Source organism: Ciconia boyciana, chromosome 3 (assembly GCF_034638445.1).
Source record: "Ciconia boyciana chromosome 3, ASM3463844v1, whole genome shotgun sequence".
NCBI classification, from domain to species: domain Eukaryota; kingdom Metazoa; phylum Chordata; class Aves; order Ciconiiformes; family Ciconiidae; genus Ciconia; species Ciconia boyciana.
In genome coordinates, this window is record NC_132936.1 from 17,857,738 (window position 1) to 17,883,106 (window position 25,369).

At 36.5% G+C, this 25,369-nt stretch overlaps 1 protein-coding gene across 2 annotated transcripts in view; it reads left to right on the forward strand.

Moving 5' to 3' along the window:
• Nucleotides 1-25,369, forward strand: part of MBOAT2 (membrane bound glycerophospholipid O-acyltransferase 2) — a 100,860-nt gene that overhangs the window by 58,036 nt on the left and 17,455 nt on the right. Inside the window, exons 4-8 of one of the 2 annotated variants that reach the window (XM_072855086.1) lie at nucleotides 3,151-3,246; nucleotides 7,016-7,071; nucleotides 16,180-16,234; nucleotides 17,063-17,246; nucleotides 24,047-24,239. In XM_072855086.1, coding sequence (XP_072711187.1) covers nucleotides 3,151-3,246; nucleotides 7,016-7,071; nucleotides 16,180-16,234; nucleotides 17,063-17,246; nucleotides 24,047-24,239 — 584 coding nt within the window. Of the gene's footprint in view, nucleotides 1-3,150; nucleotides 3,247-7,015; nucleotides 7,072-9,077; nucleotides 9,133-16,179; nucleotides 16,235-17,062; nucleotides 17,247-24,046; nucleotides 24,240-25,369 lie in introns of those variants that run through there. The other variant, XM_072855087.1, reaches the window with a different exon arrangement.

The following is a 25,369-nucleotide window of genomic DNA, read 5'->3' on the forward strand; positions in this document are numbered from 1 at the left end:
GGCCGTTCAGCCTGTTTTCAATCCACTTGACTGTCTGCTCATCCAGCTCCTACGTCATCAGCTTGTCTGTGAGGGATGTCAAGCATCAAAAGGTTTTCTGAAGTCCAGGTAGACAATATCCACTGCTCTCCTGTCATGTACCAGGCCAGTAATTTCATCATAGAAAGTTAACTTGTTGTAGAAGTTGGAAGGAATTTAAGCCACAGGAACCTGCAAGCGAAGAAGTAACCTTTAAACTGACCTACATGTTTCACTGTTCCATAATCGGGTAGCATTGCTGCCTCAGTCTGTGTTGCTAAGTGCAGGACACTACAATGTGGTTTAAACTACTTTTATTAGCTACAAATACAATCTTCCACCCTTCATGGAACATCTGTGGTTACGTTTGTAGAAGTACAGAGCACTTGTGTGTGTGTGTGTGTGTGCAGCTGAAATGTACTGGTGACATCCTTTCTGTCAACTTTAAAAAAAGATAAGTTCGCCCAATAATTGACCTTGCACCTCCCCAGTTTGGTATTCAGACCCACATAATCTCTTCATTTCTTCATTTCCTCATATATGTAGAACTTGGGTAACAATTGAGTATCATTAAAATTCATCTTAGAGGAATGCAATTTTTATGAAACACTTGAATGCATGGAGAATAACTGAGGAAGTGCTCATGGGGAAATCCCAGACTTCTCGAGTGCAGCATGTGGAAGGTATGCAATAAGTAAAATCACTGGATCTGTCTTGAACTTGGATGCAAAGCCTTTAAAAAAAAAAATCAAGAATAATGACCTGTTTCTTCAATGAGACAGGAATTTGCAGTTACACGCTCACATAATTCTGCAGGACTGTATCATAATGACTATATAGAAAAAACCTAAGGTTTCCTGACTTCTCAGTGCTTTTCTTCTTTTAGGACATTTATTAGTTTTTCTTCAGTTGTACTTATCAGCCTATCTTTTCTGCTTGCAAAATGAAGTCTTCATAATGTCTTGTTTAAAAACAGCATAAAAGTTTTACGACATAAACTGTATGAGGTAGAAACTGGTGTCTGTTTTCTTCCATCTGAGAGTGTATACCTAATCCAGTAATGTATTAAGTATGTTTCTTGTCCTAACAAAGTATGTATTGCTGCTATGGCTAGCATTTTAAGTTATGAGAGCTGTAGTTAGTGTCACTTTTGTAATTCTGTTTATTCTAGACCTATTGCAATATACTGTGAACAGACTGTTGTTAATAAATACACAATCTTGCCAGTGGGGATAAAATGAGATTCTCTTAAAGGAAACTACAGTACTTTAGTTATTCTTGGCTTTTTAGTATGGTATCTATGGGTGGGCACGTAGGTTTCTCTACACATAACAAGTTAGTTTTAATCTAGGATTGTTTAGTATGTAAATCAAGAGGCTGGTAAAGCTGAAAATCATACTGAATTCTTAGTGAATGGAAGAACCAGGACTGATCTCAGTGTGGGCAAATTAAACCCACATACTCCTCATTCATGTGAAACCTGGGTGTTTTTTTGTTTTGTTTTGTTTAGTTTTTTTTTTGTGGAGGGTGTAGTTTTTCTTACATCATCTCAGGAAAATTTTAATTCCAAACTTTTAAAAAAGGCTTCTACATTATATCATAGTCCTGATACCTGCAGTCCGCTACATACTACTTAATTGTGCTAAATTGTTTTTCTTGATGAAATAATTTGGTATAATTATGAGCCAATTATTGTGTCATTTTGTTGGTTTCTTATTATAAAAACTTTGTACCAATTAGACACCCAATATAATATTGTTCCTGGATTATTAATATTCATGAAAACACAAAATAAACTATTGCTAAAACAGACAGCCTACACCTTTTTTTTTTTTAAGTAACAAGTGTGGTTTAATGTAGCTACTGATATATAAGGTAATCTGTAATTTGAAAGTTGGATGTTTTAAAATATTAAATGGTTTATAGCTAGCACAATTCTTAATTATAGGTTAAACTGCAAGTGTTCTGTGTGGCAAAAATAGGTATCACTTTCAGATTGAAGAATAATTTCTAAGACTTTAGAATTTATTATGTTACTGCTTTTTTTGCAAAAATAATTTGGAGAAGAAATGAAAAGCATGTTCCAAGCTCTTCCTGTACTGTCCCTTACTATTTCACCTAAATCCCGTCCTAGTCATGTTTTTCCATTTGGTGTATGAATATTTTCATTCTAACTGGATTTTGAATGTAAAATATGGCCTGCTGTAGGGATTGCACATTAGTCTTGTGAACATTAAACAAGTGCTTGATTTCATTACCATGAATGTTTCCTAAGTTATGCGGAGAAGTTCAAGAGTGTAAAGTTCATATGTAAAGTCTTAAAGGATTAGTTAAGTTTCTCCTGGCATTCACCATCCTTCTTGACTGCAAAGAATATCTAGCAGATTTTGTGAGGTGTATTGGCAAATCACTTCTCATTAGTATACTGTTGTACATCTTAAAAAGGGGGGTAAAATAAAATCCCAACCCAGACCTGAAAAAGTGATATGTGAAATTAAATTTATAATATTTACATAAGGTGGTTCTTACCTGTGTTTTTCTTACATGTGCTGAGGATCAGCTTTTACAGCAGGCATAAAGGCATCCTGTTCCTTTTTCACTTGGATGTTTTAATGTGTGTATTTGAAAACTAATTACCTTTTCCAGTTCCTTTGAAAACAGCAGCAGTGGGATTTGTGGTGCTGAATTTTGAATGTATAGAAATACATTCAATGGAAATTATGTTTGATGTCTAATTTGCCAAATTTCTATGCTCATATAGACAAAAATTAACTTTGAACTAAAAAAGCTTAACAGATTCATTTTCTCTTTATAGGATTCCAGTTTGTTACAGTGGTGCTTGAAATTATAAATCCTATGCTTTATTTATGTGAATAAATATTTTGGCTAATGACAATAGAATTTGTAAGTTAGTACTGCACACTTTAAAAAAAAAAAGTCTATGTGCTTGCATAGAATAAATATTACCAAAAAACCCCAGTCAGAATGAAGGTGTAATTACACATTCCGATTATGTAATATTCACTAGAAATATTTGGAGACTAAACTCCACTTAAAAGGTAGTTTATTAAATAGAGAAATGTTTATGGCTTTTAATTGAAAAGTTTTTTTTTTTTTCCATTTTCCTTCCAGGTATTGCTTTGTTTTTGCTTTGGGATACCTCACTGTGTGCCAAATTACTAGAGTCTATATATTTGATTATGGACAGTATTCTGCTGATTTTTCTGGGTAAGGAGAAAAATAATCTTTGAATCTTGTCCTCCTAAGTGATACTGTATGTCACTGGTTTTTTTTCCAACTTAAGTGTGTCAGCCTTTTAGACTTTGGGAGAAAGCTGGGCATGTGTGTGCGTATTGGCGCACATAGAAATATATATGTACCTATGCTTTAATCATGCAAACTGAGAATTTTGGGAACAGTTGTGTCTGTTAGAACCACGAATGTGTTACCTGCTGCCTCCTGTTCCCGTCTGAAGGGCATAAAGGATTTGGTGGCTGTGGGATTTTTTTGCTTTTGCTTTTTCCCCTAATCTCTGTTACTACCCATGATGAAACTTGAATTGTATCTGATGTGTTTGCATGCCTGGCACAGTCTGATACCACTTTGTGAGGAAAATCTGAATGTTTTATGGAATTTAGCTTTTACCTTCTTTCTTTTTTGGTTTTATGTTAGATGTTCAGAAGGAGAAAGCTAAGGAGAGAGGTACCTGTATGGTGGAGTAGTCACACAGCCCTTGGAAACAGAAAGTTTTGTCTATATGTGTTCTCATTTTATATAAAGAACTTAAACTTATATTTGACTTGAGCTGTATAGGAGCAAAACAGCATTAAATAGGCAAAGTAAAAATAAACCATATTGGTGATTCTTCTTTGTACTGCAGAGACAGAGAAGTGAAGCACAACAGTTCCTTATAAATAAGTTTGCTACTGTGGTGGTGCTTTTGTTGATGTAAAGGAGAGTATGTATTTTGGAAAAAAAAAGAGATGGGGAGTGTTTGCTAGTCTGCTTAAAGAAAATGCATTAAATATTTTTCAGGAATACTATGAATGGCAGTGGTCTTCGTAGTTTAGTATTACCTGTGTTGTGTAGTAGAGTTGTGCTTGTTAGCCTTGTTGCTTCTCAGTGTTCATTGGTAACAGGCATGTAGTCCAGAAACTTGTAGGCGGAAGCCAAAAGCTTTTATGGTTAAGTTCATCTTTAATGTCATTTTTATTTGGGTCTTACCTTCTGAAACATCTTTCTACATTTATACCTACATCAAAGTGTCTGCCTTCAAGCCACATATCCAAGTTCCAACTGTAGTCAGTGGAGATGTGATCAATGAAGACAGTAGAGCCTGGAGGGCATTGCAGCTGGCCCACTGCGAAGTATCTACCTTCGCGTGAACTGGGTCACTTGCCAGATGCCCCTGACTATTGACTAGATCTCCACTGGCTATAATGAGAGCTTGCAACATAGACATATGCATGAAGACACTTTAAAACTAGGTTTGCTGATGTTGAATTAAATGTCACCATTACAAGTGGAACTATAATCCAAATGCTGTCCCTTCCAGTTCACTGTAGGGCCAAAGTGTACAACCTTGGTAGTGATCAAAGCTCTGAGCTGACTCTGGAAACAGTATAATAGCACTTGTTTGTTGCTGCTCTCAAACTATTAATAGAGCTTGAGCACACCGTTGCTCAAATGTGACTGTACTGCTTTCAGATAGCAGCTGTCTCTGTGGCTCTGTTGGTTTGGTGTTAGCTCAGAGATTTCTGCTAGGTCTAAACACGTCCAAAGATTTATGAGATCTGTGCTCTGGATAGACTTGTTCTGAAGCCTAGATCCAACTCTCTGATTATATGTTTGAGCTGCCTGATTTAAACCATCCTTTCATGAACCAGTTTAGGAGCTTGATGTATGCATATCACATTAAATCTCTGGCATATACTGCATCTGCTCCCTTGAGGCCTGAGACAGAGGTTACTTCAAAACAGGAGGAGAAACAAAATGAACCGAAGGGGGCTGTTTTCTGTCAATTTTCTCTAGTTCCAGGGGAGGAGAATAAACTCAAGAAAATAACAAAAGTTGCCTAACCAGCTGTTGAACCCCAGCACCAGCAAGTTCTTCCAAAGATGTTGGTGTGGATGCATAGAGTGGTTAGCCCCACAAGAGCTTTGAATGTTTACCTAGATATTTCTCCTAGCATGCCATGCCCATCTGAGGTGTCCAAGCCCAGAGAATCTGCAAAAAGTTTGAAGGAAGGTATCAATGCACTGACAGCGGAGAAAGCTGAGGAGACCTCATGCTGGAGGTGCAATTGCTTGTACAGAGCTGTGTGGTCCTGGCTTCAGTACTAACAGATCCCACCTGCCAGTGAGCCTTCCACTGCGTCCTTTGCCTTTCTGCCAGCACCTAAAAGGGATTGTTAAAATCCTGGTTTACAGCCTCACTGTTCCAGGAAGGACTCTTCCTCTTTTAGTCTCTAGATTGTTGCTCCTCAGCCAAATCTCTGAAGATAGTGGAATAGCTGCTTGAGAAGGAAAAAAAATACTGGGGTCTGCTATGATAACAATGACAGATGTATCAGCTAGAATTAATGTAAGGTCTGACTGAGTTCCTCCTGGGCTCCATCCTTCCACCAGGCAGGATCCATGCTGTCACATGTCCACTTACAGAAGGAAAACCCATTATGTTCAGAATAAATTTGGGATTTCTGCCAGCACCAGGCAGGTCTTACAGCTTAAATGCTAGAAAGAGATATGAGGAATTTCCCAGACTGTCTGTTCTTGTTTAATTCTCTTCCTTGCTGATCCTCGCCTGTCACTCTAGTCTTGATATCAGGATTTTAGGGTACTGATAGTACAGTAGAAAAAACTTTTTCCCTGATTGCATTTCGAGGACTGGAAATATTGTGTGCTTTGAAATAACCATAACCGGAAAAAAAAAAAAAATTGACAGACTGAGCCATCTGGCAAAATACTGGCATAGCCCTGTCAATGAAGGACTTGATGGCTCTTGGATTTGTTTTTCTGTGCCAACTTAAATATGCTATAAAAAGGCCAAGTGCAGTCAAAAGACTTGAACAAAAATATGTGCCCACCCTACAGTATGATTATTTTGTTGTGTGGGTTTCTTCTTTTTTTTCCTCTCTCTTTTTTTTTTTTTTGTCTCCAGCTCAGATACTACTAGGTAAATACAGTCCCTGATATATTTTTTGAGATCTGATTTCAAAGTTAAATTTCTGAATTCTGGTAGCCTACTTCATGCTTTCTCCCATCCCCTCCCTTCCCCCCAGTTAGGGGGTTAGCAATGCTAAGATTTACATCCGTCAAAAACTCTTAGATACTATGAAAATGGTATAATTTCTCAGTATAAAGCTGACTTGCTTAGCCAGGGAAGAGTACCTCTTGGACAGTTTAAGATCTGCTCAAGTGTACCAATTTCAAAACAAACTAAACTCTGTTGGAGCCAGCATAATTATGCTGGGTTTTTGTTTTGTCAGATATGTTTACTTGAAGTAAATAATAATCCTAGATTGAAAAATTAAGCATAGGACCAGGTGTCAGTAGAAACAGTGAAAGTGGTCCGCATATCTAAATAAATTATAGTACTGTTCAACTTTGGTATATTTTTATTGTACTTTGCCTACTGCTGCTGTAATTTACAATGCATATAATTGTTCTTATGTCCTTTTTTCTTACTCTTCCCACTGTAAAAAAAAAAACTATGATAGTAGACAATAAATGTGAAACACTTTGGCTGTTTTTGTGGAACCTAATGCAGCAATAAAAGGCATGGGTTATCAAATACTGTATCTAAGGATTAAATTATTTTCATTGCATTGAATGAATGGTCTGAGCTCCAAAAACTAATCACTTTGTCCTTGCATTGAAAATCTTCCAGTTGAGAGTAATTAACCTGCACTATTAGTATAAACTTTCCCTGATATTTACATGTGAAAGAAAAGTCTGAACTTTTTTCTAAGTTACTCTTTCTTCCTTTTTTGTAACAGTCCAATGATGATAATAACACAGAAGATCACTAGTTTGGCGTTTGAGATTCATGATGGTAAGATTTCTTTAAACTGTATTTAATTTTCCATACAAGATAAATTTAAGGAAAGTTAGTCATGAGTCAATTAGTTACTTTAGTCCAGTTTGTATTTTAGGGCAAAATATATTTTTGTGTCTCAATTGATTCTTTTGATGCTAACTAATGGAAGTACCAAGAAATGTTGCTCAGACACTACAAAAGCGCTGAAAATGCTTACATTGTGCAGGAGATACTGCTTATCAGAAGACCAATGTATTCTGGGGCCAGTGACCAGAGAATACTGACATTTTTTTGGGCTGGGGTATTGATCCTGAGAGTTAGCTAAATAATTTCCAAATTCAGAGATCACTGTTGATGACAGATTGGTAGAACAAGTACATGTAATTTCAGTCATTGAGCACCTCTTGTTTTAAAATGCTAACTGTTAATCTTACCCTAATTTGTGCCATGTATACTGATTTTTATAAAACCTTTTTATAAATTTAATTTTGTTTATTATCATAATTGCACTTGCTGCTAACATATCAGTGTGAACAGGGAGATTATCTAATTCTGTTTCTGTCTTTTCTCCTGTCAGATTTATCCACCAGTTAAGTGGGCCCTAGTTGTGACAAAAATGAATCCTAATATTGGCTTTCATGGGTAGGGTATCTAGATTTTTAGTTACCTTTAAATTCAAAGGAGTAATTTGCATTTTAAAGTTTGAAAATATCATCCAATAGACCTAGACAATTAGCTTGAATCACTTGGAGCTACAGCTGTCAGTTGAAGATTTGGGAGTGTAGCCCCAGACACCTCTATCAAGCCATCTGTTTTTCTGAAATTTCTTCAGTAACATTAGGTATTGAGTTTAATATGTTTTTGTCTCATATGCATCTTAGCTTTAGTGCTGTTGGTGTTTCATTTTTTTCCCACTGTCGTTAAGGTACACTGTCTAGAGAAGCCTGTAGGCAACAACATGCATGGATATGAGAAGTTGGGAAAACACCTTTTTGTAGAAATTCTTGTATGAATGAAAATAAATAATGCTAGGCATATCTAGTCGGTCAAAGAAGTTTGTCTAACTTCCAGAGAAAATATATTCAGAAATATTAGTCTTGCAAGCTATAATCAATTAGAGTACAGAGTACACAAATTAGAGGAAACAGTTTATTATAAGGAAGTAATAATTCGAGTATCAAAAATAAATGCTTCCTCTTACTATTATTTTGCTAGGGGAAAGAGCTATTTTCGATTTGCTGACGTCATGCACAAATAGTGGAGTTGTGGTATGGGACAAGCATGTGAGTGTTCCTGGTAATCTTGAAACAAATGTTTCATTTAGTCAGCTCTATTCTTAACATTCATCGTAAACAAGATTTTTTTTTCTACTTAAATTAATTCAGCTACTTTGTATTTTCCTCATAAGCCCAGCTTATTTTCTGTCTGAAGTTCTTGTAGATATCATTGAATTCTGAGTATCAGTCTTGAAAGTTTGTTCCTTGTTGACCTCATATCAGAGATCCTCTAGAGTCTTTGTCAGCTGGTGGGCAGTAGCTGATAATATATTGGAAAACTTTCTCTCTGGTTGCATTTGCAGTTTAGCAGAGTTCTTGACTTGAGTTGGATGATCACTGTTGCTGGGAGCACAGCGTGAGCATGACTTTCAAAAGTTGATGTGACCAGTGTGAATTCAGGAGCAACTGCTAGTCTGGTGTCAGGAGATGCTAGGAGAAAGATGTACAGGGGAAACTGAGATTGTATTAAAACAATTATTTTTAACCATAGACACCTTAAAAGGGGTCTATCACAAGAAATTAATGAAAACAAGTTTGCTGTCAATGGGCTTTTGTTCACTGTACAAAGGTCCATGCTTCTGCTGGGAAATACTTGGAGAGATATTGATGGGGGAGGAGATAATGTTGAAAATCATTATACTAAGTGATTAATGGCACTCTGAGCCTCTAGTCACATCAGCTTGGCTGTATTAATCACCAATTACTTTATTTTCCCCCCTTGTTTTTTACCAGTACGTCCAAGGAGAGGTAATGAAAATAAACAGCTGAAAGAAAGGTGTTGGTGTGTTGGAAGATCTTGGTAAGCTTCAAGACTCTAGTTGTAGTTAGGTTGGTTTTGTGGTAAAGGCAAGTCTTCTGGACTTGATCTTTTCCTGGCAGCCTGTTTGTTGTGTTCAGCTGGTTTCAGTGTAACATTTGAAGGTCATGGAGAGAACTGGATGTAATCATGAAGGCTGCTCGCTCATGCTGCATATTAAAGAGTCTGTCTAGCTAAGAGGATATACTTGATTCCAAGTTGAACACTGGTATGGAATCCCATAAATAAATAACTACCACCCCTATAAATGTTACAACCCTGTGCGCTTACTGTGGGCTTTTTTTAAGCAGGAAAATTCTAAGCAAGTTGCATAGAATTAATCTTGTTGTATAATACTGACTTTCCAGAAGGTTGCATGGATCACAGACTTACACCTGAGTAAATTTTAGCGTATGTCCTCGGTGTACTCTGATTTACATTTTGAACTTAAGCCCTTGATAGTTCTTGCCTTCTTACTTCTTGTTAGTCAACTGAGCAGTACCAAAAATGAGTAGTCAGTATGTTAAGATTTGCTTTGTATTTCTTGCTGGTTATCTTTGGCATCACACATGTATCTTCTAAAGGCAGAAATGTTTTTACATGATTTGGAGGCTGCTTGTGTCCGTATTCATTCTTTATGGCAAGATTTAGTTTTATTTATGCAACACTTCAGGCTAATGACAGAGTTAAGGGAGAAAAGGAATTTTTTGTACTTCAGATCCTATATTCTGGAGTACCAATTTTATCATAAAATTTAAAATGAGCAGATTCGGGAGAAGGAAAGGTGCATTACAGTTATTCTAGAAGCAGGGGGCTTGTCTACAGGTGCAGTTCAGATGGGCTATAAACTGGAGGATTGTACTTGCATGAGAAATTTTAGCTAAGACATGGTGGCAAGTAGAGAAGCTTTTGCATTTATAGTTATAAGGTACTAAAAGTTAAGCAGGGGAGAGGAAAAGAGATAGTGTCACTGCTTAACTCTGTATCTTGCACTGAGTTCATGACATTCTCCCTTTTTTGCTTATAACCCACTCATCCCCACAGAGCCTCACTCATTTTACTGCAATTATGCATGAGATCAGGGATCCTTACAGGAAAGACACATATCTAAATCTAACCTCACTAATCTGTATGCACTTTGGCAGCTTGTTTTTAATTCTAGTGCTTAATGAATCTTAAACAAAGAGTCTCTTCAAATGTTTATATTCATAACCCATTGAAGTTCTGGAGCTCACAATGTATTTATTTTTAAATCTCCAAGGGATTCAGCCAGCAAAACTAGGGAATGTTAGACTTGATATTCGATATTTAAAAGGAAAAAAAATTTCACAGCTTCTTCCAATGTTGTTCTTATTTCTTTTCTCTAATTTAAACTAAATAATACATAAAATTTTAAAGGAAAAGTTATTTTTTTTAAAATGTAATACCCATCTACTAAACATGAAATCTAATTCTTCCAAATTAGTTCTTCATATCACTGTGTTGCACTTGTCCATAAAAATGTGTGGCTAGATACAGGTAAGAAACCAGAACCATAACACTCTTCTGTCAGCTGCTTCTTGGTTCCCAGGGACTTGTCTCACATGCTTTCTGACCACAAAAAAATAAACTCTTTGTTCCTGTGTGTACCCTTCTCCCATCCCTTATGCCTTGGGTTTCAGCTCTGTAGTTGCTAATTTTTAAACATGCTTTTCCTGGAATGCTGCTTGCCTTTTTTTTTTTTTTTCTAATTATTATTTCCTCCTATGTATCTGGTGCTCTCGATTTTTAAAAGCAATCGAGTATACATTGATGCTGATCTGGTAAGGCACTGCATTTACTGTGAGAACTAAAAGGAGATGAAGAAACAGTGAATATGCAACTCGAAGAATTTTTTTTTTTTTTACCTCTGCCTTTTAGTTTGAATGATATATTGGCAAAATATAGTTAAAGGCTAGTCTTACATCAGTATTTTAGGTCTCATTTGCTTTGCTTCAACAGCAGGCTATTAGGACAATGGCTGGATTATTTTATGCTGGTTTTCTTCATATTGCTATTGTACTGTTACAAAGTTGTAAGATTTCCAAATAGGCTATTAAACCCTATTTCCCCTGCAAAAGAATGAAAGTGTAGTCTCTGTCCAGTATGGCCCTGAAGAGGAGAGGTATTTCAATGGATAGATGAAACACATGGAAAATGGGAAAGAGATGAGGAAAAAGAAACAAAGGTGATGTTGGAGAAACTTATGCACAAACTCTGTATTAGTTGTCATGGTCTCTAATTATGTATTGTTACCTGCCTCATCAGGTTGTGGTACTACACCATACACTTGGGAGGTTTTTCAGACAATGGTGGTTGGTTTTTTTGCCTTTTTTTTTTTTTTGCTTTTTTTATTAGAAAGGAAATTTCTTGTTGGTTTGCAGCTAATGGGCAGTCCCATCCAAACTGCAGTTATGTTAGTAATGGTTTTGTTAGCTGTTCTTGAACAATGTCATAGTGTCAGAAGTTTTGAAGAATGTTTCTTGATTTAGTTAAGACCATTTCTTCTTATTTTCAGTTAACTAGATTTTTTACCTCTTACTTTTCTCAGAGGCAAATAATTCCCATATTCAGCAGAAAGACACTACATTTTTCTAAAAGCTTGCAGACAACTTTAGTATTGGTCTGCTCTGACTTAAAGGGTGGAAATGTGGATGTACTGAAGTGTTAAACAGCTTATGTATTTCTGTATGTTGGATGTGATATTTCAGATTTATTTTAAATAAATACCTACAAAACCAGAACAGGATTACCAGGCTGAATTGCTGATTGTCACATTGTGACCCCATGGTAAAAGGGAACATGCCGTGTTTTGGCCAACTTACTTTTGCAATTAAGTGGAGTTTTTTTGTTGTAGTGAGAGGCGGTCAGTTAAGAATGTTATGTTTATGAAAGTAAAGGTCTCATAAACTATCAGTGCGCTTTTCTGATTTCAAATAGGTCTATTATTATTATTATTATGTTTTTTAAAAAGTGTATTTGGGTGGTTGCTGTTGTGAAAGTATAGGCAAGAGAAAATTGAACAACTATTGAGACAGAGAAATGTGCACCTATGTATGTAGAACTAAATACTCTTAAGGATTTTTGATAGGTCATAATGACCCAGTTCCACTCTATAAATGCTGGTGTTACAGCAAAAAAGTTGCAGCTGTTTAACCAAGAAAGTTGTTTTCTAATTCATCTGTTAATTATGTCAGTGAAACTGCCATGGTGTGGTGGTGTGTGGGTGTGAGGGTTTTTTGTTGTTGTTTTTTTTTGTCTGGGTTTTTGGTTGGTAACTTGATACTTTCTTCTTATGTCTAGGAGTTTCTTTTAATGCTCTCTCTCTCCAATTGTCTCTTGATCTATATTTATAAATTTATTTTTTTAAAGTGCTCCCTCTTGTGTTAGTGACAGCATGGTCATTATTGTTTCAGTATCGATTACGAAATCACTTCGAGTACAGTACATGTCATTAGTGTTTAAAGGAATTCTGTTGTATTTCTCCCCTCCTAAGTCTTCAAGTGTTGTTCTGGGCCTACATTTGCTTGCATGGCTCTCTGGATATCAAGACTTCTGATTTTTCTTGTTTTTTGTAGTTTCTTTGCAATTTTACTCAGCTGGCATCTGTGTCTGCTTTTGTTGCTGCCAATGTGCTAGTAACAACTATAACTGTTTCTGTCTGTCTTATTCAGATCTGAAAATATATTAATACCAGCATGCATTTGGGCTCAGCTGGTGATCCATTTCAGAACCTCAAATTAAAATTTACTGTAATTACAACAGAGCCTGCGATATGATCTCCATGTTTAAGTATTATTACTGTAATATAATCTTATGTCTAAGCATTATTAATGAGTTACTGATTAGCCAGATTTCATGCAAATACAAAGGTGGATGTATTCAAGCAGATTAACCGCAAAGCTGGGGTGGTGCTGTGATATGATTGTAAACATTTTATTACCGTAGCGAGAGCATGGTAGTAGTCATAATAGGCCTTAATAAAGCCTATATGACAGGATATTGGTGTGTACCTAAAGATGTTGATTTTGTTACCATTAGGATGTGGTCTCCTGAGGAGGAATGAAAAGATGCAACTTCCTCATGATCTAGACCACTGGGGATAAATTTTGTTACTGATGATTTACAAAATTCTTTTACCAAGGAAGGAGCACGCAGGAGTATTTCCTACCTTACAGATGAGAAAACTGAGTTATAGTTGCTGAGTGACCAAATGATTTCACCTCTCTAACAGATGTTTGATAAAACCCATTTTCTTTAATCCCTACTGTGTGATTTGGTAGCAACTAAAAGCTGCAACCATTGCAGTAGTCTCCTGCTTTAGGACAGGAGAAAACAATTCTCATAATCCCCAGAGAAAGGTTACAAAACTTCATGAGTTCCCTAGCAGCAGTGTGCTGCTGAAGTGGGGTTTCTTCATCTCCAATGTGTAGTAGGTACGGAACGGCTATGATTTATGAGGCCACTGTTCCCATGGACAGATACACTGCCTGGGAAATACTGAATGTATATATATTAATTCATCTCAGATAAGCGTCAATCTAAGAGCGCCTTTTCCATATGTATTTTCTATGAATTAAAAAATGTTAACAGTAGCTTCCTGAAAGCTTTCAAGAGTATGACAGAGGCAGAGATCAATGGTTTCCTTGTTCTTGCATGCTATGCAAAGGTGATAAATGGGCCTTCAAGGCACTGAGAAGACATTAAAAAAAAAAAAAAAATCACAAAAAACAAAACCAAAACATAGGGAAAGCCACTGAACTGACCTCAAAGAAGCTGCTGGCTAGAGGGAAATCTCAGTGAGAGAGGGAAATGAAAAACTAATGGAGGCTTACTTGTTTGAGGTATGTTTGAGACAGCAAGCGTATTGCTTACCAGGTTATTTAGGCCTTAAGTGACTTTTCATGTATGTATGTACAGAACTTGAACCTGTTTTAAATACGCCAGTTCTTTCTTCCTCACCCCTCCAAAAGTACAGGTCACATTTCTGTGGTTAGATTCTTCTGTTTCAGGTTTGAGGTTTTTTCCTTCTTTTTCATACGACATAAATGATGTGAAATCTTTCATTTGACTACTTGCCTTTATTTAGTGGTTAGTTGGGCTTTATGCAAGTTCATTTGGACACACTTGGTGACTGCTTCCTCTTTCTGACTTAAGGTAAAATATTTGTATGGAATATAACAGTGAAGGACGCTTCTGCTCTGGTCAGTTTGCATTGTATATGCTGCGAGAGACTGAAGGCTCTGTATGGGCTACTTCCCTACACTAGTCATGTCGTGTCATCTACATCTATCTGTAGGAGCCTTTTTGTTAAATTTCTGTTTAAGTTTGTGTTAAATTCAGAGATTCACTACCTGAGAACTGTAATCTCATGGCCTTAAAGGTTAAAGGACCTTGCAAAATGCTTGTCCCACATCTTTTATTCAGTACAGTTATCAGCGTAGAAATGTTTGCTGCAGCACCAAGGAGAAGATGTGAAAATGTAATGATGGGAAAGAGAAAGTGCCTGCATGAAGTTGGGGGTGATGCTTTGTCCTTCAATATCTTGCCTTGAGTGGGTATGAATGGGGGTGACTTTCCACTGTGAAGGATCAGGACTGAGGAATGTATTTTTTCAGGTCGTATTGGAAGAGAGGAGGTGGCAAGTTGCTAACCCCTCTGTATTCTCACCTGTGTTGAAGATTAAAAGTGCAGTTTTAAAGTCATAAGTGTGTATAGGTCATGGTTCCTGGAGTCACATGAAGACAGCAGAGTTATCTTCTCTTTAGATAACAAGTATCTCCATGAGTCAGAGAATTAAATGAGGCTTGACTTCCACCCCCACCCCCCCACCCGCCAATCTTTTTTTGTCTTAAGCCTGACTGATTTTGAGATCTAAAAAAAAATTTGCTCCAGTTAAAACTTTCCTTATACTTTGATCAAATATAAGGGCTCCCCTCTGTGGATTTACTGGCATCAAGGGGTGGGGTTGAAGGCAACCTTTCTGAGTGGAGGAGGATCTTCTATAGAATCACTTATTTTCATAAAGGACATTAGTATTTCATAACTGTATGAAATTACCTCTACTCTTTCATCAAACCTGGTAGAAATTGGCTGTTGGGGTTAGGTACTGCTGGGGAGGAAGATAATTGAGGTGGGATTCCATAAACTTCATTTCCTTTAGGAAGCTATGCTCATAAAAATAAATTTTTTAGTGCTTGCGATGGCAAAGAAAGCTTGCAAATGTGAATAGCAGGGAACGGATGCATAATTTAGTGTTGAAGGTCATATTTTTTACTTTTCTCTTTTATGGGAGTACAAATTTTGAAGCCTATTTTTCAGGGCTAGGCCACCAGCGTTTCAGGAAGTGCCACATATGGCAGGAAGGTAAATTCAGTCTTACTGCTGAACTGAGACTTGGCCTGCCACCTTCTGCTAGCAGCGGTTAGGGCTTCTTGTTATTGCTCCTGAAAAAGACTTGAGCACCCTTTACTGTTGTGCCTGCTTCACTGGACCTTGCTTACAATCTTTACTTGCAGCATGAAGGTGATCTTGAGGTCTGCCTTAAGTTTTGAATTGCTTAAATCTATCTTGGACTGTGTTCATACTGTACCTCAAAAGTGCAATGACTAGTGTAACGTCCCTGGGTTACTGCAATGTTGAAAGGGGTTTGGGGCTTGTCCAATTTCCAGGACTGGGAATAAAAGGTTTTAAAACCTGCAGACTTTGAAATCTTAACCAATGTAGGGGAACTGTATTTGTCAACACTTATTATAAGCCGCCTTAATGCTTTCCTGAAATCCATGTGATTTCAGGTTTAGGCACTGTTGGATATAACTGAGGATATGAGAGTTTGTAATTTTTTCAACAGTAAGAATTGTTTGATCCAACTCCAGCAAAAATGTTATGTGACATAATACCTCTGAAATTACTTGAGTACTTAAGAAATTACATTGCAACATGAGGCTTGCTTTACTGAGTAAAGAAACTGCTAATTAATGTGTGAGGGTTTAGCTTTTCTTTATTTTTCCATTTTCCTGTCCTCGTCCCTAGGAATGTTTCGGAAAAATGAAGATCTCACTCCATCACAGAGGTGCTTGGCTGTAAGGTAGGCTTTCAGACATCTCTGAGAGTCTAGTTTTGGGGGTGGGAGAAGCTGGTGTTTTGTGTGCTTTATTAATGCTCTGTGGAATTGCTACAGTTCACATTCAACATAGAGAGTTTACAAACTCATGTAAAACAGATCCTTGCTTTTTATATTTGTAGCTTAATTCATACATCTATTCTCCTGGAAAATGTCACTAGAAGTAGGTTTAATACCTACTTGAGAAAAACATTCTAAGTTTTATGCAGTCTATGCAAATTAATGCCATGTCAGACAGGAGACTAGTTAACATTTAGTACACATATAAAGTAGGTGGTGAAGGGACATGCTTGTTTAATTATGTTTTTCAGTATTTAACTTACCTTTTCTCCTTTACTTATTCAAGAGACTTGAAAATGGTATGTTGTCCTGGGCAAAACAGTTTTGACTTTAGGCATTTTCCTTAATTGCAATTATTGCCAGTTAACATAAACCTTTGTTTACTGATTCAGTTATTGAAGAAAAAAGAAAACATGAACAGTTGAACAGAGACTTAGGGACACACCCTTCCTTCTCCTTCCCCAGGCTCGGCTTCAGTCAAACGCCTCTACTGGGTAAGGAGAGAGTCACCAGAGTTCAGGAGATCTGAAAATGCTCAGTATGGATTGGAAGGAAATACTATGTGTAGAATGTTTTAAGCTGTGATTACAAAAGACACACAAAACTGCTTTTCTATGTGTGGTTTTTACTGCAGTTAGACTAAGCAATAACATGGAGTATGACTTTTCCTACTGTGGAAATTCTGTAGAACTACACATTCCATCTCACAAGTTGCTTGTCTTTGAATTACAGACGCATGCCAAGTCTACTGGAGTATTTAAGTTACAACTGTAATTTCATGGGTATCCTGGCAGGCCCGTTGTGCTCTTACAAAGACTATATTACTTTCATTGAAGGCAGATCATACCAACTGCAACAGTCTGAAGCAAATGGGAAGGAAGATACAAAATATGAACAAACAGATCCTTCTCCAAATGTAAGATGTATAACTCTTGCAGTGCCGATGCTTACATAATCATTGCATGAAAAGCTTGGTTTGCACTGTTCATTTACAGGCATAACTTCTGAGCTGTATCTGGAGTTCATTCATCAACAGTATAGTTCCCTGTTCAAAAAGTTAAATACTTATTTTTTTAAGGTAGGTTTTCTCCATGGTTTCCAGTCTGGATCTTGTGGATAAAAGCAGATTAAATTGGAGCTTCGTAACAAGCTTATATGGTAAAAAGCCATCTTAAAGTTCATGCATGTTTCCTTCAAAGCACATACTGTGCATAAAGAAAGTCCTGGTAAGGACGAAGTGCACGTTTTGTCATTTGAAAGCTGATGAGACTTAAAAGTTCCAGCAAGGTTTCATGAACGTTCTCAAGTTCTACTGTGTTTTAATGTCCTCTTGCAGCATGTAGAAAACATTCGTATGTAACAAGTTGAAAAACACTCATAGAAATAGTTTCATTTTACTTGCTTTCATTCATATAGAGAGGTATTAAAGATGGATTTTGATCTGAAGGTGTAGTAAAAGATGTACTAGCCATAACACTATGGCTAGTAATCTGTACAACGTATTTCTTTTTTCTTTTTGTTCTGTTATTGGAAAAGAGACTAAATACATACAGAAGAAAGTCCAGTTGATCATACCTTACAAGAGATATTGTATGGCCTGAACTGAGATCAAAAGCTCCCGAAGCTTGTTACTTTTTAAATTTCATACAATTAGTTTCACGCTCAGGGTACCGAATATTATCTTTTCACTCTTTTCATATTCTCTTAAATAGGAGTGTATCAGACTTTTAAATTTGTGTGTGCCTAAGATAATTATCACCACACATAAAAAGCAGAATTATCATGGAGTCGACTGGAACACTTCAGGTAAATGGCTTTCACTAATTCCAGCGCCAGTTACCTCTTTTCTGCTTATCTTGTGGACCACCAACTATTGCTGGAGCAGATGAAGGCATTCCCACACGTAGCTGCTTGTCACATCCTACCATCTGGAGGTTACCATCCCCACAGCTGGGCTAACAGGGAGTGCTTCCCAATCGTCTGTCATCTCCAGCCACTTCCATCCTTTGTATGTGGATGAGGACTCTTTGCACGTTCCATTTGACCCGTCTTGTGTGGTTGCAGTAACTTGCACCACAGGAATGTAAACTAGTAGCTGGAGGATGATAACATTTTAAACCTCTCCACATGTTGACAGAATACCTAAGCTCAAAGTGTGCTGTGGAGGAAGTACTCAGGAAGGGAAAAAGACACAAGAGACTTCCTTGCATAGATTGGCACCTCATAGTCTGTAGTCTGCACTGATGTGTTTTATTGACAAAGTGGCAGACACTTCTTTTGTTTTTAAACATTGTGTTGGTTCAGTACAGGCATCACATCTGATGTACTAAAATAAAAATTTTCTGCAGAAAAATAGTGTAGTGAAATTATTGCAAATAAATGGAACTAACCAAATCTGCCAGTATCAGTAGTTCTGGACATGCATCTGCTGATTGCCTGGTAGGACTTCCTAGCTTTTTACCGCATAATCTTGCTGTCTGAACAAAGTCAATAGAAATAAATGTAAACCTATGATGGATTATTCTTTCAGGTAAGCAGTTTTCTTTAAAATGAGTTGCTCTTAAGATGCTTGAAACTTTTTGCGATTTATGCTGCATTAGCTTTTGACATAAAGAGAAGCTGTCTATGCTGTTGATACTTCATCTTCCAACTGGTGTTAGAGAAATCTGGCTGCATTTTATAACACCAGAGAGTATTGTGTGCTTTTGGAGAAATATGGATGATATAATTTTACTGCATTTGCTGCATCAACTAAAATATTCATTGTCTTAGTCTAGAAGAATGTTTAAATACCATTAACTTCATATTAATATTTTAAATTTGTTTCTTGATACTCATGTTATTATTTCAAGAAGAATAAATTGTTAGGTAACTCAAAAAATGAAATGTAATGGGGATCAGCAAATGTTAATGTAGTAAATGAAGGAAAAAAAAAATCCTTCAGCTGAGTTACAGTAAGTTTCATTTCTTGTTGAATATAATTACATAACCAAATAAGTTCATGCTGGCCTCCTCCTCTATACTGTGCGTTGACTGCATGATGTTAACTTGGTTTAGTATTTTTGCTGTGTTCATTGCATGTTAAATGAATCAAGTCAGCATATTAAAACTTATTTCTTATATCCCTCCTGTTGTGCCTTTTTGCAAGCTATCAATTGTTGGTGCTCAAAGTGGTGTCAACTGTCAGACATTAATATCTGTCTTTGTAAGTTTCTTTTTATTATGGCTACCCTTAAAATACAAGATTCCTATCAGCAGATATCTGCTTTCTTGCTTATTATGCAGACTCTTCCTACAGGTTATAAAGTTCTTGCTTAATTAGCTGTAATTTTTACCTGAGGTGCTAACCTCCTCAAAATAATATGCTTTAACGTAGTTCAGTATTGTATTGAGCTCCTTATTGATTGTTTATCAACCGAGAAGAATAAGAGATTCATTCAAATAGAAGATTAAGAGATCTTTTTCTACTTTTTGGTATATATTTATATATATATTTGTCCTGGTTTCAGCTGAGATAGAGTTAATTTTCTTTATAGTGGCTGGTATGGGGCTGTGTTTTGGATTTGTGCTGAAAACAGTGTTGATAATACAGAGATGTTTTAGTTGTTGCTGCACTAGTCAAGGACTTTTCAGCTTCCCATGCTCTGCCAGGTGCACAAGAAGCTGGGAGGGGGCACAGCCAGGATTTTTGATCCAAACTGACCAAAGGGCTATTCCATACCACATGACGTCATGCTCAGTATATAAAGCTGGGGAAGAAGAAAGAAGGGGGGACATTTGGAGTGATGGCGTTTGTCTTCCCAAGTAACCATTACACGTGATGGAGCCCTGCTTTCCTGGAGATGGCTGAACACCTGCCTGCCCATGGGAAGTGGTGAAGGAATTCCTTGCTTTGCTTGTGTGCGTGGCTTTTGCTTTACCTATTAAACTGTTCTTATCTCAACCCACGAGTTTTCTTACTTTTGCTCTTCTGATTCTCTCCCCCATCCCACTGGGGGGGAGTGAGCGAGCGGCTGTGTGGTGCTTAGTTGCCAGCTGGGGCTAAACCACGACAATATTACACGTTTATACAATAATATACTTATAAAATTCCTGAGCTCAGTGAATGTTTTACCTTTATTGCTTCAATTAGAAAGCTGTTCCTGAACTCCTTTCTCTGATTAAGAATCTAGCTTTCAACCTAATTATATTCCCATCTAATGAATGCACGGTTGGTTTTGTCCTGGCACTGTCTTTTAGCTTAAGTACCTTTTTACCTTCCCAGTGTTGGCCGTATTTGATATTTTTATACAGATATGCTCAGTTTTTGTTCATCAAAGCTAGATGGGCCAAGCCTTTCTACCTTTTTGTTGTAAAATAAATTTTATGTTCTACTTCATGTGAGATCACTTATGCTGCAGCTTAAGTTCTTTTAATTCCTTAACAGAACAGTTACTTTGGGGAGGTGCAGTTTTTGAGCTATTCCACAATAACCAGGTGTTACTTTTCAACTTGGTATGTTGAAAGCTTTAAAGAGTGAATGAAATTAAACTTCAAACTTTTAAATTAGTTACTTCATCCTTGTAGAAACTGACCAACCCTCTTGTGAATGTGCTGTCCAGTGATTACCCATTTATGCCTTGGCAGAGAAGCTTGTATCAATAACCTAGTTAATTAAGCAATAGGAAGTGAATTAATGTTTTACCAAGTGCATTTCTATAGGTAATTGAACTATAGATTATTTTGGTGTCAGGTAAGGACTTCTGTTTCTGTATAAATGTATTCAAAACTGGAGTGCTATAAACAAGCCTCAGGCTGTAGTTTAATAATCTATTTAGGCCAACCCAAGTGGAAACTCTTGCTGAATATGGTAGGTCCTGGCTGTGGGTTCTGGGTCCTTTGCTTATTGTAGCAGTGCTAACATGCATTGCACTGCATCGTGGTCTGATTCAGATAATTTGATCCAGTCTAAAACTAATTTCTTATTAAAAAAAAAAAAGGCAAAACCCTCAAAGGCTAGATTTTCACTTGATTTGCTTTTCTAATGTGACTCACTAGAAGGAAAAGAGCAAAAACTTGCAGCCAAGGTGAGGAGACAGGGCAGGACTGCTTCTTTGCGTTGCAGCCTGTGTTTGGATTGTCCTTCAGAAACTCTGCTTAAACCAGTCTTGAAACTGCAGCTTCCAGTCTTTGTAGAGGCAGGAGATTATCTCCATCACTGTTTGCTAAGGACACTAATATACCTGATACTAATCCTCGTAAGTGGTGTCGGCATGCTTGATTGGGGTTCTGGGATTTATAATTATTGAGTGAAGTAGTATAATTAAAAAAAAAAAAAGTCATGCTGTTTCTGGATGTAGTTATGCTTGTCCCTACACCTAAATGTTGCTGCTAAAAAAAAATCGTAGAAATACAACATTTCAATACTTAATAAATGAATTCAAGCACCTTCCTCCTACAGTATTTTTTCTACAACTATAAATTGAGAGCTGCAGGGTTTATTTTTTAAAAGTACAATTTATGCCAGAGCCCTGTACGAGTTCATTATTTTTTTCTTAAGATAAATTTTGTTGAAACTCTGATGCCCTTCCTTAAAAGAAGGGCTTTCACCTCCATGATTTAGTTAAAAACCTTCAAAGAGGTACTAAGCATATTTTGGGTTGAATAGGCAGAGTAATGATTTCTGTTTACCAATAGAAAAAATGATAAATAGTGGCAACAGCAAAAAGCAGGCCTTTAAACAGAGATAACATTACTTGTAAGTTGCCAAAACATATTTTGAGACTTTGTAGAGATCTTCAGATGGAAAACACCTATTTTATATGTTTATGCTTATATTTTAAGTTGCATGTTAATGTTACCAGCCTATAAATACTGTTTCTCATGCTTAAATTGAACATGACTTTGAATTATGGCTTAGACTTCGAAGCTAAATCCTTGCAACTGTCTTCAGAACTTTGTGGTAATGCCTTTTGGTATTTACAAATATCTAACTTTTGCATGTATCAGATACTGCATACCAAAATTAAAGTTTCATTAGTGTTAATAATAACTGACTTTTGGAAGATTCATTTCTATTTAAATTCCTGAAGGAATTAAGCCAACTGAACTTTCCCTCTGCTCTGGCAAAGACAGAGATGGATTAATAGTTGCTAGAAAAACAAAGGAACGCTTAGAAAGTTAATGCCCTTTACTTTGGACTCTTGTAATAGAGTAAAATATTAAAATGAAGTTTATTAGAAAGCAAGTAGAAACAAATAATTAAACACCAGCTTTAGCTGTTAATAGGTAGTTGCCTCCTGAATTATCCAGCTAGTTTGTTTAATTAGCTGGCTTTTTTGATCCTCTCAGAAATATCTTCTGAGATGAGCCACATGAAATATATGCAATATCAAAAGCTACCCTCACCATTTTACAGCTTTTCCAAGTCTAATTTTTTATCAGGTTGTACCACCTCTTACATCTGTGTGACTGATTGAATCTTTGATACTGTGTGTCTTGCAGAAATCTGTGTTTTCAGTTGGGCACTTAATGCTCCATTCTGTATCATGGAACAGAATTACTCTCTACTTTGGAACTAGATATGTGAAGCTGCAGTCTAATTGAAGCAGGACATTATCTTTAAAAGTTTGGGCAGGTATACTGGAAGCAGGATGGACAGAAAAGGGATTCTGGTTATCTTTTTGTTCTGATGCTTCAAAGAAAAATAGCTAGATTGATTGCTTTTTTGCCAAGTTTAGTGTTTATAGAATTGTAATGTCAACTAAAATTGTAATGTTCAAATTTAAATATTGAGATTACTCACAATCAAAACTTGCAAATTACATTTAAATGAACTAGCTCTCAAACTTCTCTTTTCTAGGTGCTTGGTTAGTGTGTTACTTCAGGAACTTGCACAGAACATGGTATCTGCCCTTGGGATGTGGATCAGGCTGGCTACTTAAAGCAGTCAATGTCATGCATTATTGCTCTGTGTGTTTTATAATAGAACCTTAGAAATGTTTTCCTAAAAATGCTCTTTAGTGTGGTGGTTATAGCAAAACTGAATTTTGAGAAAATCTGAGTCCAGGTCCTACCTGAACAACATATTTTTACATGTCTGTGAACATATTATTTGACCCCTTATAGCTTGATGACTCTAGTTGGGAAAACAGGTCTATACAGAACTGAGGTATTTTGGCTGTAAATTCATAAATTATTTCAGTATTTTAGTTGGTTTAAAATTTAGGTATTGTAATAATCTAACTGAGTTGATTGACATATTGAGTTGGGCAACAATTGAACACCTGCATTATGCCAAATGTTACCAAAAATGAACTGAAGCTTTGCTATTGTTTTTGGAATTCTGCAGTAATTGTACTCATCTTGTCCTAGGTTATATGCTTTGTGTTGTGATGTCTTAACAACTTACCTGTTTCAGTAATTTGACAATGAAATAAGAAAAAAAATGGAGTTGCAAAAGATGTTCCCATTATTGAAAGGGTTTTTAGAGGCTCCTTGTAATCAGATTGGATTTGATGTGTTTCCCAGGAGTGGTGCTCACAACTTAATCAAGATAACGATATTCCTTGAGCCTCTATAAAATGTTACCAACTATTTTAAAGTTGGTAGTATACATTACTGAAAAATCAACGTATATATACATCTGTTTAGGGAAGGAAGATTATAACTTGCCTTTGTTTCCAGAACATTAACAGAAAATGAAGCTTACAGAGTCTCCCATCTTAAACTTTTCAGATAGCCGTGGCACAGAAACTCTTAATCTGTGGACTGTCCTTACTCTTCCACATGACTATTACAAAAACTTTGCCTGTGGAATACAACATTGATGATAACTTCAGAGCTACAGCGTCGTGGCCTGTAAGGTTTTTCTACCTATACGTGTCTCTTATGGCTGCCAGACCCAAGTATTATTTTGCATGGACTTTAGGTAAGTACATATATTAAAGAAAAGAAAGTGTATGTATTGAGTTTCATTTGAGATGCTGCACACTAAGTATGTATTAAAAAGTGACAGTGCCCTCTTGAGGCCTTAGAAAAACATTATTACATTTAAGTATTATGAGGTATTGTCAAAGTATATTGAATAGTGTGTGTCTTTTTTTGAAACAAAACTTACCATAAATCTAAGCACAGCATTGTGATGGTGTTGCAAATGAGATCATGGTCTCCTGAACAAATCTGAGTGAAACATAAGGTTTTTTGGAGAGTGATAATGTTTTAATGAACAATGATTTTTTTTTGTTTTTTAAAAATTGTAGTAAATCTAGTCTGATGTACAATCCCTGGTTTGGTTTTTTTTTTTGATACCTTGATTTGGGCATATCTGAAAAGTTATTCTAAGCCTCTTTCTTTGGTTAGTTATCAGTAATTTGCTTGATGTTATTCAAGCATGAAGGAAAAATGAATATATTGAAATTTAGGTATATCATAGTGGTGTTAATAGTAGATGGCATTCGCAGTAGTATTTTCAGAATTTGGGTGACACTTCAGTTTTAGTCTTTGTTTACTAAAAGTTCTAATTGACCGATGGGATGACACCCATAGTCGCTGATTTAAGACAATGAATAGATTATATAGTTTAAAGAACATTTTGCTTTTCACTTAACGTTATTTGCAAAAAAAACACAACAGCAAAATGCTGTATTTATGTAAGCTGACATCTTGGAAGTGGCTCACAAAACAGATTTCTTCAGCTTCTTCCTCAGTTCCAGTTTTACATTTTTTTTTTTTTTCCCATAATTCTTTTGAGAGAGAATCTGTGGGAAACAATGGCATAAAGAAAGCCTTAGTGTAGCAGAGCAGCATGACTCATTTACAGCTGCTGGTTTCATTCCCGGTCAATGAATGAAGTGCTTTCAGCTTGTCTGGACATAGTAATTCTGGGGCTTGTTGTGGAATGAAATGATTTTGAATATTGTGCTCTTATGCACCAGTATCATCTGTAAAGAGTAGGAGTCATCTGAAAAATGAGTAATCTTCGTTGTTTTTGTTCCCTGTAATACTTCAGATGGATTTCTCCTTATGCTGCGCTTGCTAGCAGTATAGAGCTAGCGTTCC